Raw genomic sequence first — 16692 nt, forward strand, 5'->3', positions numbered from 1 at the left:
TGTGACATCCACATTTTAATAAAATTGATAGGTGGTGATATGTCAATTTCTGTGGACTCAATGTTATAGGTACCATAAGAACCATCGGTCACATGGTCATATAATAGGGATGGGATGCAATGTAAAAAAACAAACCAACTAGAGGATTTCTTAGTCTTATTTAATCAGATTTTGCTTGACAACTTAATAAATGACATGTGAACTTCGACAGTAACAGTAGATTTTCTTGTTTTGTTCTTAGGTCGTGTGCTGTTGTAACTAATGCTAGTTTGGTGTCTATACAAGTAGGAACATGCTTGCGTTGAGGTGATACTGTAGGCTTGCTCAATACACTCTGCCTTGTGCATCTCCCGGACAACTGGCAAACAAATGTTAGGTAAATTATTATGTCCCACCAAGCTAGGTTTTTTTGTTTGTTTTGTTTCTTTCTTCTCTGATTCAAAATCAAAACTCCTAGCTAATAAGTTATTAATGCATTTATTTCAAATTTAAGTGAGTTCACCTCAATGATTGATTATTTATTTTTTGAGATTTTGACACCTCTGGACTTCCATAAAGAAATGGACGAGGCAAAACTTAAAAGGCCAATATTCAGATTCTGTTAAGAGAAGGTCATCATAGCTATTTACAAATGCCACCTGACCCTTCTTATGCCTCTTATGATGTCATCAACCCAAATACACACAAAGCAGAGTGCTGTGTTGTGTTCCTTGGTGCACATTTTATTTACTGTACTTTGTAAAATCCTACATACCTCTACCTCAATATCCAACTATGTTTTATTGACTGTACATTTTCTACTTAAAAGAAAATACACCACTAACTAGCATCTTTAAATACACGTGGGAAGCTTGAGTGTTTTAGAATGACAGACACATACAGTGTAAGTATGACGTTTCCAACGGTCACGTGACTCTTTACAGTAAGTCCAACATGGCAGATGGAGTAGGTCTTGCACGGTGACTAAAGCAACATTTCAACTGAAACGGACAATTTAAACTCCATTCCGCCACGGGACATCCACCATGAGGGAGAGACAGAAGAAAAAGAAGGGCAGGACGTGGGCGGAAGCCGCTAAAACGGTATTCTTGGGTGTTTTATCTTCCGTTTGTTGTGGTTGTTTTCCTTGAACGCTCCCACTTGTACAACTGTGTTGATGAGTTCATGACCTGCTGGTGGAGACGAATGTTGCGCACACCGCGCGAGGCCTGTGTTGACGGTCCAAAGGCGGCTGCTGTCACAAGCAGGGGACCTTAGCCTCTGTCTTCCTTCTCTGAGGAGAAATGCAGCTTTGTTACCATGACCTAGGCACACCCAAGCATGCCTCTAAACCCACCGTTCGTGTTTCAAGCAAACAGTGGGACTGACAAATCTTTATCGAGCTGATTCGGATAAAGTGCTCACGTCAAGGGTGCGTTAGCCAGGTTAGCATCGGCTAGGTCGTGCTAACTCCTTCAAGAAGTTTGGTTAGTTTTAAGTGGACTAAAATCAAGACGTCATTTTTAATAAAGTATTATTTTGTACTGTTACTTTTATATCTTCTTTATCGATGTCAAAGCAATTCTGGTGCATGTCAACTTGGCCAATGAGTGTTATTAGCTTTCGAGCTAGTTGGACTAGCTTAGCATGCTAATAAGTATTTAAATATGAAAACACTTAGAAATAATGTCACAAATATAATATCTTACCGAGTTGTATGGATATTTGGAGTTCACTAACATGTGCTACGTGTTCAGTAAACTAGTTTAATTGTAAAGTACAGGTAACTGACAGCAAGTAAAGTGCGTTTCTAATAACTTTTTAATGTGTAAAATGTAAAGTCGTTGCAGCGTAAAAGTACAAGAACCACACAGCTGTTGAATGTAAAAGGCTGCAGAGAAATAATGACAAAAATAAGGTCAGCTTCACACCGAGATAAACATATTGCCTAACAAAAGTATTCACTTTTCACATTTAGTTGAGCAAGAACAAACGTGTCTATGTTTTAGGGTCATTTGTGAAAAATGACTAATGATTTTTCAATAGTTTCTAAGACATTTTGTCATGCTTTTATATTCTCCTCTGACACAACCACATTTTGCTGCACCTACAAGTCTCTACCATGTTGTAGAGAATGAAAATTTAGCTCCTTTGGAGAATTGTAGACAAGTTCTCATTATAAAAATAAACCGCTTCTGTATTTATTCTCTACCTCTGGGCTCTTGTGGTTAAACGCTTTCATTGAGAACAGGTCAAACTCAGATTGGATGCAGAGGGTCCCTGAACATCAATGTTAAAATTTTCCTACAAATTCCCGATTGAATTACTACATTTTGATTTGATCTAAACCTTTCAGTTGTTGATGCATGTTGGCTCTTGGTGGGGAGGTGAACCTCCACTCACAGTCTTAAATTTTATGTGGCCTGCAATATGTTTCTTTTGTTTATTGGCCTGCATTTATCACCGTTCTGCTTCCCACACCGTGTTGCTGTATCATGTATCATGGTGGGGGGATTTATATTGTTTAATTTCAACGATGACAGCAGATTTCTTCCACTTTGGAATAAATTGCTTATTTCTGTTTGTCTAACAGATAAAGTCAAACTAAAATGCATTAAAGTTTGTCGGTTGTTGTGCGAAAAAAAAGTGGAAAAGTTGAAGAGATCTGAATGTGAATAGGGACTGTAGATAGATATTGCCCCGCATGCTTTGAGACAAAGCAACTACTAAACTAATTTCTTTGAAATGTTGTTTTGCTTTGTGTATAGGAAAACATTCAAGCCCTTTAACACAAAATTGTGCAAGAAAATGACAAAGAACAAGCACTTTAATGTCATTATGCATGATAAAATATACAATGATGCTAAATAGTTTTTTCTTTAAAAAGTTACTAAATCAATAGAACCTTGCCGCGTCTTAAAAACTGAGCAGCAGGGGGCGCTCTAGATGTAATTCTAAAGCTGGTCAGAAATACTATCTAATCTCTCTTCTCCGTTCAGTCTCCATGGTAACCAAACGTTGCACCGACCAACAGATGGTTGCATCCTCCGCTACTTTCTTTGACTGCATCAGCGCATGAAGTCAAAGTTACGCTTGGGTTTTCCTGGAGCCAGAGAAGCCGCAGCCGTTCTCAAATCTACATGTAATCAAGTTATGTAAAAGATGAAAATGAAAGGAGGCTTAATGCTGAGTGGAAGAGGAAAAATGATTCAGTGGAAAACTAAAGCCTGTTAAAAGGAGGGGGAAAAAAATCTATTTGACTGAGTTGTAAAACTGGCTGGTGGTTAAAACTCTCTAAACTTGAAACTGAAATGTTTAACTTGTTTTTACTCGAAGAGCTCGGTATCAGTTTGAGTCCTCACCGATTTCTACGTACGTCTTGCCCAGCCACTGCCATAGTTTTACTATCTTTTGAGAAAAAAACAAATCATTCTAAATCTACATCTATCAAGGGTGTCAATAATGATGGACGTAGCAGTACCATAAAATTCCCTTGCATTTAACAGTCACCCATTGAATAGACTGAATATTATGATGAATTATGGCAATAAATATTATAACTTGTTGTAACGTCATATCTCTGATTTAAAATTTACACAAGATTATTGACCCTGGTCCAATAAAAAACAAGGTTCTGATTAAGAACCTGTTCTTAATCGTGTTATTTTATTTTGATTGTTTTTATTTTTATTTTAAATCCTTTTAGGTTTTGGAGAAGTACCCTAATACTCCTATGAGCCATAAAGAGATCCTGCAGGTGATCCAAAGAGAGAGGCTTAAAGAAATAAGGTAAACCCACTTTTTTAGGAAACTTTTTTTCTTTTTCTCGTAAAAGGCAACACTACCTGTCTCTCTCCCTTATTTCTTTATGTCGTGTTTTGTTTTTTTTATTCCTGTTCATATTCACAATTAGTTTAATCAATAACTGTTTAATTTCTTTTTGTTCCATTGTCACTCTTTTCATCCAGAAGGTAAGACAAGAAAAAGATGGCCTCTCCAACCCACCATCCCACCTTAACAACCTCACCGCATTTCCATATTTCGTTCAGATTTAAATCTTGCATGTTTTGACAATGACAATGTTGTAGATTCAGTGGCAAAAATAACTCACTAATAGTTTTAGTCTTGACACCTTTTGCCCACACGCTACATGTACACATAACACAACTGCGCAACAGAAATAGATGTAGCTTCATGTGAACCTTGAATTTATTTATTTATTTACCTTTTTTTTTCCTTCAATAAATGCAATAGGGAATCTTATCACTTTTTTCACTCTGCTTGACATACTCGTTTATTGTTAAAGTTAACGTCAATTTCTTTCATGTTCTTGCACAATAAAAAATGTTGGATTCCAATTATATGACGTGTTATATATAACATATATATTTTTATTTCAGAAAAAGTGTAATTAGGAATGTAAGTTGCTTTTAATCTGCAGCTCGGGTTAATTCAGTCAACTGACTGCTTTTGAAACGCAGGGCGGATATCCTACCCTGATGTTACTCTGATCCAAACTTGTGCATGACGAGACTCAAACGTTTGATCAGCCTCTACCCTTCTTCCATTGTTTTGTTGTTGTTGTGTTTTTTAAAATTAATAACCGCTTGAGGAATGGAAGTCAATAATCATAGCTCATGGTTTTCTCTGATCCCTCAGCGGAACCTCGCCGCTGGCGTGCCTGAACGCCATGCTGCACACAAACTCTCGGGGTGACGAGGGCATCTTCTACAAAGTCCCGGGCAGGATGGGAGTCTACACACTAAAGGTTGGTTAGTTAGACAAGAAAATTTGCAGGACGGTGAAAATGTTTTTAGTTCGTTGTTGTAGAGTCACTGAGTCTGTGTCGTCAGTTTGCTGTGCCGTGTTTGTTCAGTGTGTCAGGGGTCACATAGGCCTCGTTTCAGTACAGACCTCGGTTTTGTGGTCACATTTTTAGTATGGGAAAGTACAACAGGAAGAAGAAATAAATGCCAAACGATAGTTTTGTCTGAACTACATAAATAACCTCCACAAAAACAGAGAAGCTAACCGCCGTTGTTCGTGATGAGGCTCTCAGGCAGCGCCATGACGGCTGCCTCTGGTAACTATACGGGGCGCAATGACAGATTCCTCTCGCAAAGGTGAACAGTAGATAAATGAGACAAAATTTTCAATGTTTTTAGTGAAAGTTAATGCAAGAAAACCTAGAAAGTGCTACATTGATATTGAAACGGAACAAATAGAATAAATGTTTTCTAAACATGAAGAGCCAATAGGAGCACAGAACCGAACATTCAGTTTTTATGCTCCTTAAATCTGGAACAAACTTCCAGAAAACTGAAAAACAGCCGAAACATTGAGTTCCTCTTAAATCATGGCTAAAAGTGGAGCATTGGTCAACATATTTAGTGATGATTATTCTTGAAGAGTTTGATGTTGGCGTTTATTGCTAGTTTTATAATATGTTTTGATTATGTAAAGCACTTTGAACTGCCTTTTTACTGAACTGTGTTATACAAATAAACTTGACTTGAGTAGACACCAACTTTAGCACTGCTAGCAGCTAAAGGCTAGCCTGTTGCAGCACACGTTTCAAAGTGTTCCCAACTTCTCTGGCATAGTTTCTTTTCCTGTTGAGTACCAAAAATCCTGTCACACCGATGAAAAATGGCAGAAGCTTTTTTTAATGTCTTCTAGCAGAGCGTTTCTCCGCCAGCCTGACCTACAATCCCAGTCAACTCTGTTAGCACAACGGAGCGGTTCAAGAACAACTTATCATCTTACTTCAAAACAAGAGTCTGAAACACAGTGACTAGTCTAACCATTTACCTTTACAGCTGCATTTCATTTAGAATATTTTGGATATGCCGTATGAGTACATTTGTAGGTTTTCCACAAATGATTTAGAGTTGCATACCACAGAAAAATCTGAGTACAGAACCATGACTGGGCGGCATTTCATTTCCACTGTGTAAGAAAACAAAGTCATGAGGTGCTGACCTCAAATACAAATGAAAAGTGTAGAGCAGTGCTGTTCAAACTACTAAATTTAACTGAACCAAACTTTAAAAATCAGTTCCTTTTAGTTTGTTTTTTTTGTTTTTTTTTAACAACAAGGTTAGTAAACAGGCTAGTTTTGAACAATGCACAGCAGTATTTTGCTTTTACAAAATCACAAGATTTGATTCCGCCAGTAAAGCGTCCTGAGTTTCAGGTGTATCTTTGGTGCTAAAAAATAATGACTAGCTAACATGAATTAGCTAGTCATTCATGTGGAGGGTTAAACCTTTAAATCCGCTTAAGGTGTTTTCTTTTTGCTAGTAGTTTTTCTCCTCTTCTTCTCTGTTTTTCAGAAGGACATCTCGGAGGGCGTGAAGAAGCTGTCGGAGGAGGGCTCTGACGAGAGCAGCGACAATCTGTCGGACTCCCGAAGCTCGGAGAACAGCAGCACCGTTCCTCCAGAGGGCAGGAGAGGACGGTGGATGCGGAGAGGTACCGTCCCTTTAAATTCCCGTAAAAGTTTGAGAGTTTTAATCAGAGTTTTACGGGCGCAGTATCTGTTTTTGTGCTCCAGCAAATCAATTTTGTGACAGTTTTCTTTTAACTGCGGCAGAATTTAGAAGCTTAATATAAAAAAAAAAGTATATTTTCACGACATCAAGGAGCACCTTTCGTCTTTTAACCTCAACTCTTTGCTCATAAAAGAATAGCTTTGTTTTTTTGTTGTTTTTTTTTAAACTTTTTCATTGGCGTGAATGAGCAAAGCGTCAGGATAAACGATATCCTGGTCCCGGTCGTCACACGGCTCTTTATTTACTTATTTCAGCTGATTGGGCACATAGATCTCTTATGTCAGCGAGCGTTAACGCCTCTTCTCAGCTGTTGTCAAGCATTGTTGCTTGAACACAGGAAGCCAGCTCATTTGCCTGTGTTCAAGCTTAAGGAAAGCGGTTCTTCCAGAAAGTTAGATTAAACCAGTCGCATGTTTCTGGGACACCCTGAGCGCCCAACATGACGGCGAAAGGTCGGTTTCTTTTTTTGACTCTCGTTGCCCATAAATGTTCCCCCTTCATCAGCAAGCTGTAGAATCACATCCGTTTTCTACAGTTCTACCTCGTTGGGCGGCGGGGCGAGTTGTGTTTGATTTATTGCTGTTTTTATGTGATTCAGTGCAAGTTTGGAAAAGTTTTTTTTCTTTTCTTTTCTTTTCTTTTTTTTAAGTTGTATTTATTTTCTCTACTTGAACGTTTTAAGTGACTGTTGAGACAGGAAGCTGAATTTTCTCTGCCTGACCCGTGACCACTTCCTCATTACGCATAAGTTTGAAGCTGCCATAGAAAGACGCCGAGTTACAGCAGAGTGAGAGAAATTATTATTTTTTTGTTGTTGAGCTATTATAAAAGTCAAATGCTGGGAGATCAGCGATCCGTATGAGGAAACGTAAAGCTCTTGCTGAGACGTTCAGCCCGTTTTTCATGAATATATCTTAGATGGGTAACGTAACCCCCCCTCCTTTGTGCAAAAGATTGGTTTCGGTTTCATCAAAACAATTGCCCAGCTTGATTGTTTGCATTCTCGCCTCAGGAAACGTAGATTTGTAACCGTTTCTTTTTTTTTTTCTTTTCTATTTTTCAGTCCCCTCCAAGCTGCAGTCACAGCCGTCGTCTCCGCAGCCACAGTGCTCATCGCCTCCCGTCTCCTCCAGTAAACTCATCTCTCCCTCACAGAAACACAGCAAGAAAGCACTCAAACAGGTACGTTTCTTTTTTTTTTTTTTTTACCCTTTAAGCCTATTTATTTACAGTGCAGTTAGCTTGTTTTTCAGTAGTGTTTACATCTCTATTTTACTAGTTAGCGGTGTAACATGAGATCCTGCCACACCCTCTTATTTACAGAGTTTGATATAAAGATCTTCCACTCTACTCCACAAAACACAAATGCTTCCCGGTTTAATGTATCTATGGAGTCGTTCTGGTGTTATTTGAATTAATAAATTTTGACGATGCACGTTTGTTTTACTGTGCCTCCTTGATTCTGTCAGTTTGGTTCAAGGTCTTGTGAGAACGTTTCATACCACTTGAGCATTTCCGCATTTTGTCTTTTTTTTTTTCTTTTTTTTAGAGTATCAGCACCAATTTGTAGAAAAACCTCTTCCTTCAGTTACAACTGAGGTTTTTTTTCCATCATCTCTCATTGGCATTTCTAAAAATCTTTTCACTGAGTCTCAATTGTATTAAAGTCTGGGCTTTGATTGGGCCATGTGGATGTGCCGTCTTCCAGACTTTTTGCTGTATCTCTGTTTTCCTGATGGAAACTCCAACTTGATCTCAAGTCTTTTGCAGGTTTTCTTCCAGGACTCCCCTGCATTTAACTCCATCCATCATCTTATCGACTGTCTTGTTTCTTTCTCCCTTTTTAAGGAACATTTCCTCAGCTGGATGCTGCCACACCACATTTCCAGATGGTTAGGGTTACCCTAAAATCATACGCAGTTTTAGTTTCCACCTCACATAATGTTTTGCGTGTTGGCCAGAAAAAAACCCAAAACACTTCTTGTTTTGTCTTACACGGTTTGTTCCTCCTCCTGCCGTTTTTCTAGGCGCTGAAGCAGCAGCAGCAGAGAAATCAGCGCAGACAGGGTGGTATCCCAGCCATCTCCAGCTCCAGGCTGCTACTGAAGACCATCAAAGACATGGCAGAAAACATTACAACAAAGACTGGTAGGTTGCAACGCTTGTACTGCTACAAGCAGCTCAAATTCATATAGTACTATATATTTAGATGCTTTTATTTAAGGTTCATTTTGCACCTTTGTAATTTTATTCATATTTTCATATTTTTTCAGCTTTTTTCCCCCCATTTGAACAGAATAGCTCAATAGTTTAGAGAGCAACAACATTTTAAAGATGCATGACATTAAGTCGATTAAAATCTAACTTGTATTTCTGTACATTTGAAACTGCTCATAAATCCACCACTGCTATGTAATTTATGCAAATGCTATTCACGTCATATCAATAATCTGGTAATGGTATTAGTTAATTTCTTGCTATATTATGCAGATGCTTTGTCTGCGTTAATGAAGATTTACTCACCTCAACATGAAGAACGGTTGAAAAATGGCATCGACAGCAGGGCGGTCCAACATGTTTTGTGATTAATTTAGCCAGAACTAAAGCATTAAAGGTTTAGCTGTAGGTTGGAAAAAGGCTAGAGTCAGGTGATCATTTGATACGGAGGAGTAACGCGTCATACGAAAGGAGAGCAGATGTGTCACAACAAGTGATTCGTTTCTTCACGTAAAACTCAACTCGCGTGGTAAAGAATAAGAAACTTTGTGATTTCAGCTGCTCTTCAAATTCACAAAGGTTTTCTTCTCTTGTCCCAGCAGAGTTATGCCACCCTGTCGTACCCAGAAAAGTTCCTCAGAGGTCCGATCGTCTCAGTGCAGGTAGGTCAATCAGCAGGTGTAACTTTTTTTTATTTATTTATTATAATTTTCCTTTTTGGGTTGGATATATTCTATAAACCCGCTTAAGTGTGTAAAGGTAATGGATTGATGTTTATATTCTATAAAAGAGGAAAATGGCAAAAACAAACTAGTCTATGGTCATTTAATGTCTACAACATTTGTAGTGTACAGATCAGAAAGTACAACTTTAAACATTTAAATTAGAATTTTTATTATTTTTTTGTACTTTTTTTCATTATTTGGACAACTTAAGTGACAAAAAGTCCGACTTAATCAAACCGAGTTCCTTTATATCGAGGCTAAAAACCTACCTGCTTAGTTTCCTTTCATGAGTATAAAAAGTGGAACATTGATCAACTTATTTTATACATTTGCTAGATGAGGACATTTGACAAAATGTAATGTGCATTGCTTGTTTCATAATTGATGACTGTATGATGTTTTTCTGACGTAGAGAAAAACAAATGAACTCCACTTGATTTATAGGAAACAAGCGATTCTTTAGTGAACAAATCACCAAGCGTGTCGATTGTTAAGCCAAAATCGGTTCTGCTAAATTCTTCCTGTCTCTTTCTTTCTCTCCCAAGGGCAAATAAAACGCACAAAGTGTAAAATAGACGTGGAAACACCAGACTCCATTTTGGTTAACACCAACCTGAGAGCCCTCATCAACAAGCACACCTTCTCCGTCCTGCCTCCCGACTGCCAGCAGAAGCTGGTCAAACTCCTGCCTGAGGTTGACCGACAGGTAACTCTTGCACCTCTGTGGCGTTGAACGTCGATTTACGCATCTTGCAGCAAATCTGTTCGTCTCGGTTGATTCATATGAAAAAAATTCAGCGGTGTTACGTAAAGCAGAGGTTTTGTCCAAAGCTCTGAATGTAGTTTGCTAACTCTCGAATCTGCAGTCAACGTTCCAGTGCGGTGATTATTGAAAGATTAGTCATCGCATTGTGCCTCTTCTCTTCAGGCCTGCTTGGACGGCCTTCTGAAGGTTACGAGCTCGGCTTTAAACAATGAATTCTTTGCATCGGCAGCACAGTCTTGGAAAGAGAGGCTGGCTGAAGGTTAGTCGCTTGGCTCCCGGTTGATAATGACATTCGTTTCTCGTATAAAGAGAGAGAGAGAAAAAAAAATATCTCCAAGGCAATCTTGTGTTGCTTTCTCTTTTTCTAAATCGAAATAAAACTTTCTCCTCTTGCAGGGGAATTCACGCCCGAGCTGCAGGTCCGAATGCGTCAGGAAATCGAGAAGGAGAAGAAAGTTGAACACTGGAAGGAGGCTTTCTTCGAAAATTACTACGGGGAAAAGTAGGTAGAGTTGTTCATAATCATTCAGTTGTCAAATCTGAAGGAGATTTTCATTGTTTGGAAAATGTCTTCATTGGTGGGTTGATTGTGATCTTGTTTTTTGCCCCATACTGACTCAAGACATTTAAGAAAAAGTGAGAGCCGATTCTAAATCCTCATCCGATATCGAACTACTTAAAGCTCAGGCTTGCACATAATTTACAGTAAAGTTGTTCAAATGAATGCCATGTGTAGAAGTGACACCTCAGTAGCTCTACAGAAGTTTAAAATGCTGTAAATCAACTATCCTTACCTCACTAGTAGGCATGCATCACATACCCATATTAAGATATATTTCAACGGTTTCATTCTTGCTGCACACTGCTCATCAGCTGTTTGAAAAGGCACACTGCTTATAAACAAGGACCCATTTGACTATTTCCAGCTTCTTCTTTTTAAGAGAAAAACTGGGGATTACATTAAGGTGACAGAAGCATAAATATGCTCTTCTTCTATAGTTTTTCTCAGGTCTGTTTCAAACTCAAATGTTAACCAGGGTGTCTGCACATCCTGTTTAACACCAACATTAATATATCTAAAATTAAAGCCTTAAAATGTCCTACGTTCATTAAAAAAAGTGTTAATCACAGGACTTAAATGTTGTTGTGGCAAGACCATTTAATCTTGTATAGTCTTTGTAGTTTTCTTTTTCTTTTTCTCTTGGGACTTTTCTGCTAACTAGCTGCTAACACACTAGCTAGCAAGCTAACTTGAATAAGTGCAATTTGATCACCAGTTGGCTGGAAAAATGTTCATTATCGCCATACAGTTTATTTATTTGCATTTTTTTTGTCCATTTCTGTCATGATACAGGTCTTAATTTCTATTCATATTGGTCTTAAAAAGTCTTAAATTTGAGGCGGTTAAATCTACAGAAACCCTGATTATTGAAAATGAGTTGCTTTATTAGAGCAGCAGTGGAAGCAAGTGCCACTTTTCACTTATTAATAAATGCAACATCATCATAGAAAGTAGGTTTTGACCCGTTCAGATCAAACTTTCACAAACTCCTACATAGTGGATCGCTTTATTTTTCACGTCATCGCAGAGATCACGTTCACCTCCTGCTGCCTTGACGATAAAAGGGGCGCGGCATCTTGCACCAAGCTTCCAGATTCCTCATCCAAATGCTTTGACTTTTGGCAAAGTTGCTGTGTGCCTTCCTCATCTTGTTATTATCGTCATCAGATTCTGATGATTATCATATTACTCATGTTGGAGGGACATCTGATTACGATACGACGTCTTTATTCTGTTCACACATACAGACTGATGAGCCGCTGCTGACGTCTTTGCTTATTCCAGCTCCATAAAGGCGCTTTATAATAATTGTTTGTAAAGGTTTCCAGTTTATGACTTTTAAAGAAAGTAGCTTCTCAGTAGCTGAAGATAAATGAAAATTAAAAATTCAGTTTCGTAGAAAATCGTGTCCAAACTTACAATGCAGTAGTATTGACAGGTGTCCATCGGATAATTATTGACTCTCTCCACAAAGGTCATCGCTGCAGAAGCTGGCTGTTGCGATTGATGAATACAGCACTGTAAGTGCAATATAGATGAAAAGTTGAGTGGAAGGATAAAATGTAACAGGAAAAGATGCACAAGCAAACTGCTCCAAGAGGATTGCAAAGCTGAATCATAGACGTCATCAGCTCACCTGGCCCAGATAATGCATATCTGCATTATCTGGGAAAAGATGGGAAAAGAACTGGGCTTTTACGCTCCAAAGTTGTTGTTTTTTTTTTCTTCTAAGGGAAATCAGTTGTGGATTTCATTTAGAAATCAAGGTCAGGAAGGGAAAAGCTGCTTATAATTCAGTTTGAAGTTTCCACAGTGAGAAGGTCCATTTATCACCTTTATGCAATAAAACCTTGATGCAAAATTTAGTGGTGGAAGAACTTTTCTTATACAGCATTCACAATTTCTGAGAAACTGAATTTTGTGTTTTTATTAACTATAAGCCATCCAATTTCACAGAAATAAGCACTTGAAATGCATTACTCTGTAATTAACCGGTTCATTGAGTTTTACTTTTTTCTTTTTGCCGGTGAAATAAATAAACTTTTCAGTGGATAGTGGAAGTGTAGAATTGCTGCGAAGCGTCAAACCCTAAGCAGATGTTCTCAACCTTGAACGTGCCAAAAACGTTTGTTTTTGTTTTTTTGTTTGCATTCATAAAGAGGTCAAAAATCACAAATATTTGTGATTTAATATTTGAGATAAAAACGTCTTTCAATTTTCCTCTTTTGTGCAGTTCAGGCCTCAGCTACGAGGAGTCCAAAGAGCTGATAAAGCCCAATGGGAATAAGGAGCCGGTCAGGCGCCGCTCTCCTGTCTGCCAGACAAATCCAGCTGCTCAGCTTCTGGAGGACAAGAAGAGCGCCAAGGACTGCGTTCAGACCGACGCTACCACGAGAGACAAGAAACCAGCGGAGAAATCCCCAGACCCTCCGAAGGAGCTGCCCCGACACAAAGAGTCCGTCCCCGCCACGGAGCCCATGAAGACGCGTCGGTCGCAGCACGCGGAGGATCGAAAGCTCAGCGCAGCCACTCAGACTGGGCCGGTGATGGCGACGGCGGCCGCGAAAACGCTGGAATCGGAGAAACCGGCCGAGCGGAGCCCGACTGGCACACTTCACGAAAAGCAACAGACGGAGGAGAAAGATGAGGAGAAGAAACCCCCCGAGTCGCCCGTGAAGAAGAGCCCCCCGCTAAAGCCCATTGCAGATGTAAAAGATGACCAGCTGGTGACCGCGGCAAGACCTGCTGCGGGCGACGAAGAGGTCGCCTCGGAGCCCGGCGCCGCCTCGGACGCCCACAAGAGGAAAACCCTCAGCGAGACGGAGGGGGAGGTGACTCCAGAGAAAAGGCCCCGTTTGTCTTCTGTTTCCTCCGTGTCGTCGGTCTCCTCCGCGTCGTCCATATCCAGCCCCGCCACGCCGTCTCCGACAAGTCAGAGGGTCCCGCCGCTCAAGGTGAGAAATGCGCACGCTCTCCGTTTAGCGAAGGTTTTCCTCATTTGTCTTTTTTAAAGAGGATGGTAACTATAAACTCACTTTTTCACATTTTATCGTGTCATAACCACGTTATGTTATGAATGAACATGTTGTAGCTCAAAATTTATAACAAGTAAGAAAAATCTGCTATGAATAAAATCTGTGCAGCATGCAATTGTATTCAGCCTCCTTTGTGCCGACACCCTGAAATAAAATCCTGTTCAGTCCTGTTAATCTGTGTTTAATTCAGTCTGAATCAAGCTGCCGTTTTTAAGATCTCAGAAGTTTGTTGGAGAATTTCAGTGAACAAACAACTTTCTGAAAACTAAATAACTTACCAGATTTCGAGTGAGGATTCATAACTAATTTGAAGATGGATGGAGGTAACTACCTGGCAGTCATGAATGGGAACCTGTGAGATGTTAAAGACTTTAGTTCATGTTACTGCGGGACAACAAGCCTAACCAAACATTGCCACAAACACAAGTGAATAAAACAAAGTTTTAGTTAGTTAGTTGAAGCTCTATGGAAAGACTTGAAAATTTGTCCTCTCAGATTCTCTTCTTTCAATCTGACTGAACTTGAGCTGTAGAGGAATTTAATCATTTTATTGCCTCTTTGCAATTTGTGGTGATTCATTGCATAAAATCCTAATAAAATACATTCATTTGTGTAGTTGTAACTTAACAGTGCAAGAATACATTTTCAAAGCACTGCAGTTTGGATTAAGGTGGTTTTCCTTCAAGGTTTCGTAAACTTACTCGACTTTATTCCCTGTGAAATGGCCCAGAGGAAATCCAAAAAGTGTCAAACATTTCTCTCTTTTCCAGATCCCAGTGTCACGAATTCTTCCCGTCCCTCTGTCGCCAAGCCAAGTCTCGCCAAAGACTCCCCTCCAGGGCCCGCTCAGCAGCCCGGGCCACACCGGAGCTCGCACGCTGGCTTACATCAAAGCCAAAGCTCAGCTCGCCCGAGCGCAGCGCGTAGCAGCCGCCGCCGTGTCGTCCGCGTCGAAGGGAACGGTGCCGGGCCCGGGGCCGGGTGGAGGTAGCGGTGGCGATCACACGCAGCCGTCACCCAGCCCCAGCCTCAGCCCAACTTCCCCACAGGCCTGCACCAGATTACCAGCTACCAGCAGCAGCAACCAATCCAGTGGGCTTTCTCCTCCGCTCAGCTCAAGACCAGCTGACGACAGGCAAAGCAATCATTTTACCAGCACAGTCCACCAGAGCTCCAATGCTTCAGTAGAACATTCATCAGTGCAGACTGAAAAGGATAAGGAAGCCCCAACAAGTGCTGCATCACTAACCAGAACCAGTTCTTGCATTCCAGCAAACAACCCCCTTGTGACGCAGCTGCTGCAGGGAAAAGAGGTTCCACTGGACCAGATCCTCCCAAAACCCCTATCCAGTACGGACATTCGGGTGTCGGGCCAGGCGTCTGGAAGTAAGGGGAAAACTACACATTTCGTTGATCATAAAGGAGACAGGCACGTGCCTCCGCAAGCCAACACCGCCGTACGAGCCGCAGAATGCACAAAACATCACCGGGAGCTTCCCGATAAGGAAACCCAGGAGCAGATCCTGCAGACGCTGATGCAGAGGAAGGCTCAGCAACAAAGCCAGCCGCCTGGAGGCTCCGGGCCGCTGCCCGCACACCACAGGGTTCCGCAAATGCTGCACCCACAGGAGTGTCGGGAGCAGTCCAGAGTGTTGGTTGGCTTTCTGGGCCGGAGGAAGATCCCCAAGCCGGCCATGACGGGGCATTACCTGCTCAACGTGTCCACGTACGGCAGGGGATCAGAGAGCAGGAGACTGCAGCTTTCAGTCTGCCCCAACAAGTCTGCTTTGAAGAGGGAAAGCACAGACGGAAAGGAGACGGCTAAGACGGAAGAACCAGCAAAGAAAGATCTCGTGTCCGTTACTAGGGTAAAAACCGAGCAGCAGGGATGTGCGGTTACCAGGGCCAACGACCCGGCAAGTTTTCAGCACTGCTCTGGCGTAAAGACCGAGCCTGGATCCGAGAGCAATGGAGCCGGCGGCGCCGACAACGGCGTCGCCAGTGCTAAAGCCAAAGACAGCAGTCCGTTTTCTCCAGCGCACCGAAATCACCTCGAACTCCGCAATAACAATCAAGGAAACTCTGAGCCATATCTTACCCTCATGGACCCCGGTCACCAGCAGCTGACTGCCTTTCAGAGGACGCTCGGCAATCAGGAGTCGGCGGTAGCCTCCAGCTACGGCGGCACCATCAGCATGTCTGTACCTCACACTCTGAACCACAGCACCGCGGGCACCGCCTCTTCTGCGCCCTCATCAGAGGTCGACGGCGGGGGCATCTGTGGGAGCGTCATGTCGTTCTCGGTGACCGTCACCACAATACCAGCCGGTCATGCGCTCGACCACAGCAATCAGGGCGAACCCTCGCACGAGCAGTCCTTCATCGAGGGCGCCAACATGGAGGACGTTCAGTCGAAATGCTACTGCCGACTGAAGGCGATGATCATGTGCAAAGGCTGTGGAGCCTTCTGCCACGATGACTGTATTGGCCCTTCGAAGCTGTGTGTGTCATGTTTAGTGGTACAGTGAAATGGAGTTAATAAAACTAAACAATGTAAGGGTTTCATTAGGCATGGGCCGGTATGTGCAGCACAATATCAGGGTCACTTAGAGAACAAATTGAGAAATACATTTTTTTTCTCTCTGTCCATTTTAAGAAAAAGTCAAGGGAGAGTAGCATAAAGTCCAAATATAATTTTTTTTAAAAATGTTCAGAAGTAGTTAATACTTTGTTTTTTCAATTCAAAATGCTGATATGTCATGGAATAGGTCATAATTTTAAAATAAAAATGTAAAAAAAAAAAAAACATTTTCAAGAACAAGTTATAACAACAAAAAAGCTAAATGTCAAGAAA

General features: G+C 41.0%; 1 protein-coding gene across 4 annotated transcripts; it reads left to right on the forward strand.

The window, feature by feature from the left end:
* The first annotated feature begins 892 nt into the window (after positions 1–892).
* LOC103148346 (putative Polycomb group protein ASXL2) lies at positions 893–16650 on the forward strand. Of its 4 annotated transcripts, none has more exons than XM_016679135.1 (13): positions 893–1082; positions 3686–3768; positions 3948–3950; positions 4639–4747; positions 6315–6453; positions 7597–7715; positions 8561–8681; positions 9350–9412; positions 10021–10181; positions 10404–10500; positions 10638–10743; positions 13037–13757; positions 14609–16650. In XM_016679135.1, exons 1-13 carry the CDS (start codon positions 1026–1028, stop codon positions 16364–16366), a joined length of 3537 nt encoding a protein of 1178 aa, XP_016534621.1. In that variant the 5' UTR covers positions 893–1025; the 3' UTR covers positions 16367–16650. The 4 variants fall into 4 exon arrangements, with proteins under 4 accessions (XP_016534621.1, XP_016534622.1, XP_007567119.1 ...); XM_016679136.1 differs by having other exon boundaries at positions 894–1082; positions 9353–9412; XM_007567057.2 differs by lacking the exon at positions 3948–3950 and having other exon boundaries at positions 894–1082.
* The last annotated feature ends 42 nt before the right edge of the window (positions 16651–16692 follow it).

The sequence above is a fragment of the Poecilia formosa genome, unplaced genomic scaffold, assembly GCF_000485575.1.
Source record: "Poecilia formosa unplaced genomic scaffold, Poecilia_formosa-5.1.2 Scaffold203, whole genome shotgun sequence".
In the NCBI taxonomy this organism is placed as follows: Eukaryota; Metazoa; Chordata; class Actinopteri; order Cyprinodontiformes; family Poeciliidae; genus Poecilia; species Poecilia formosa.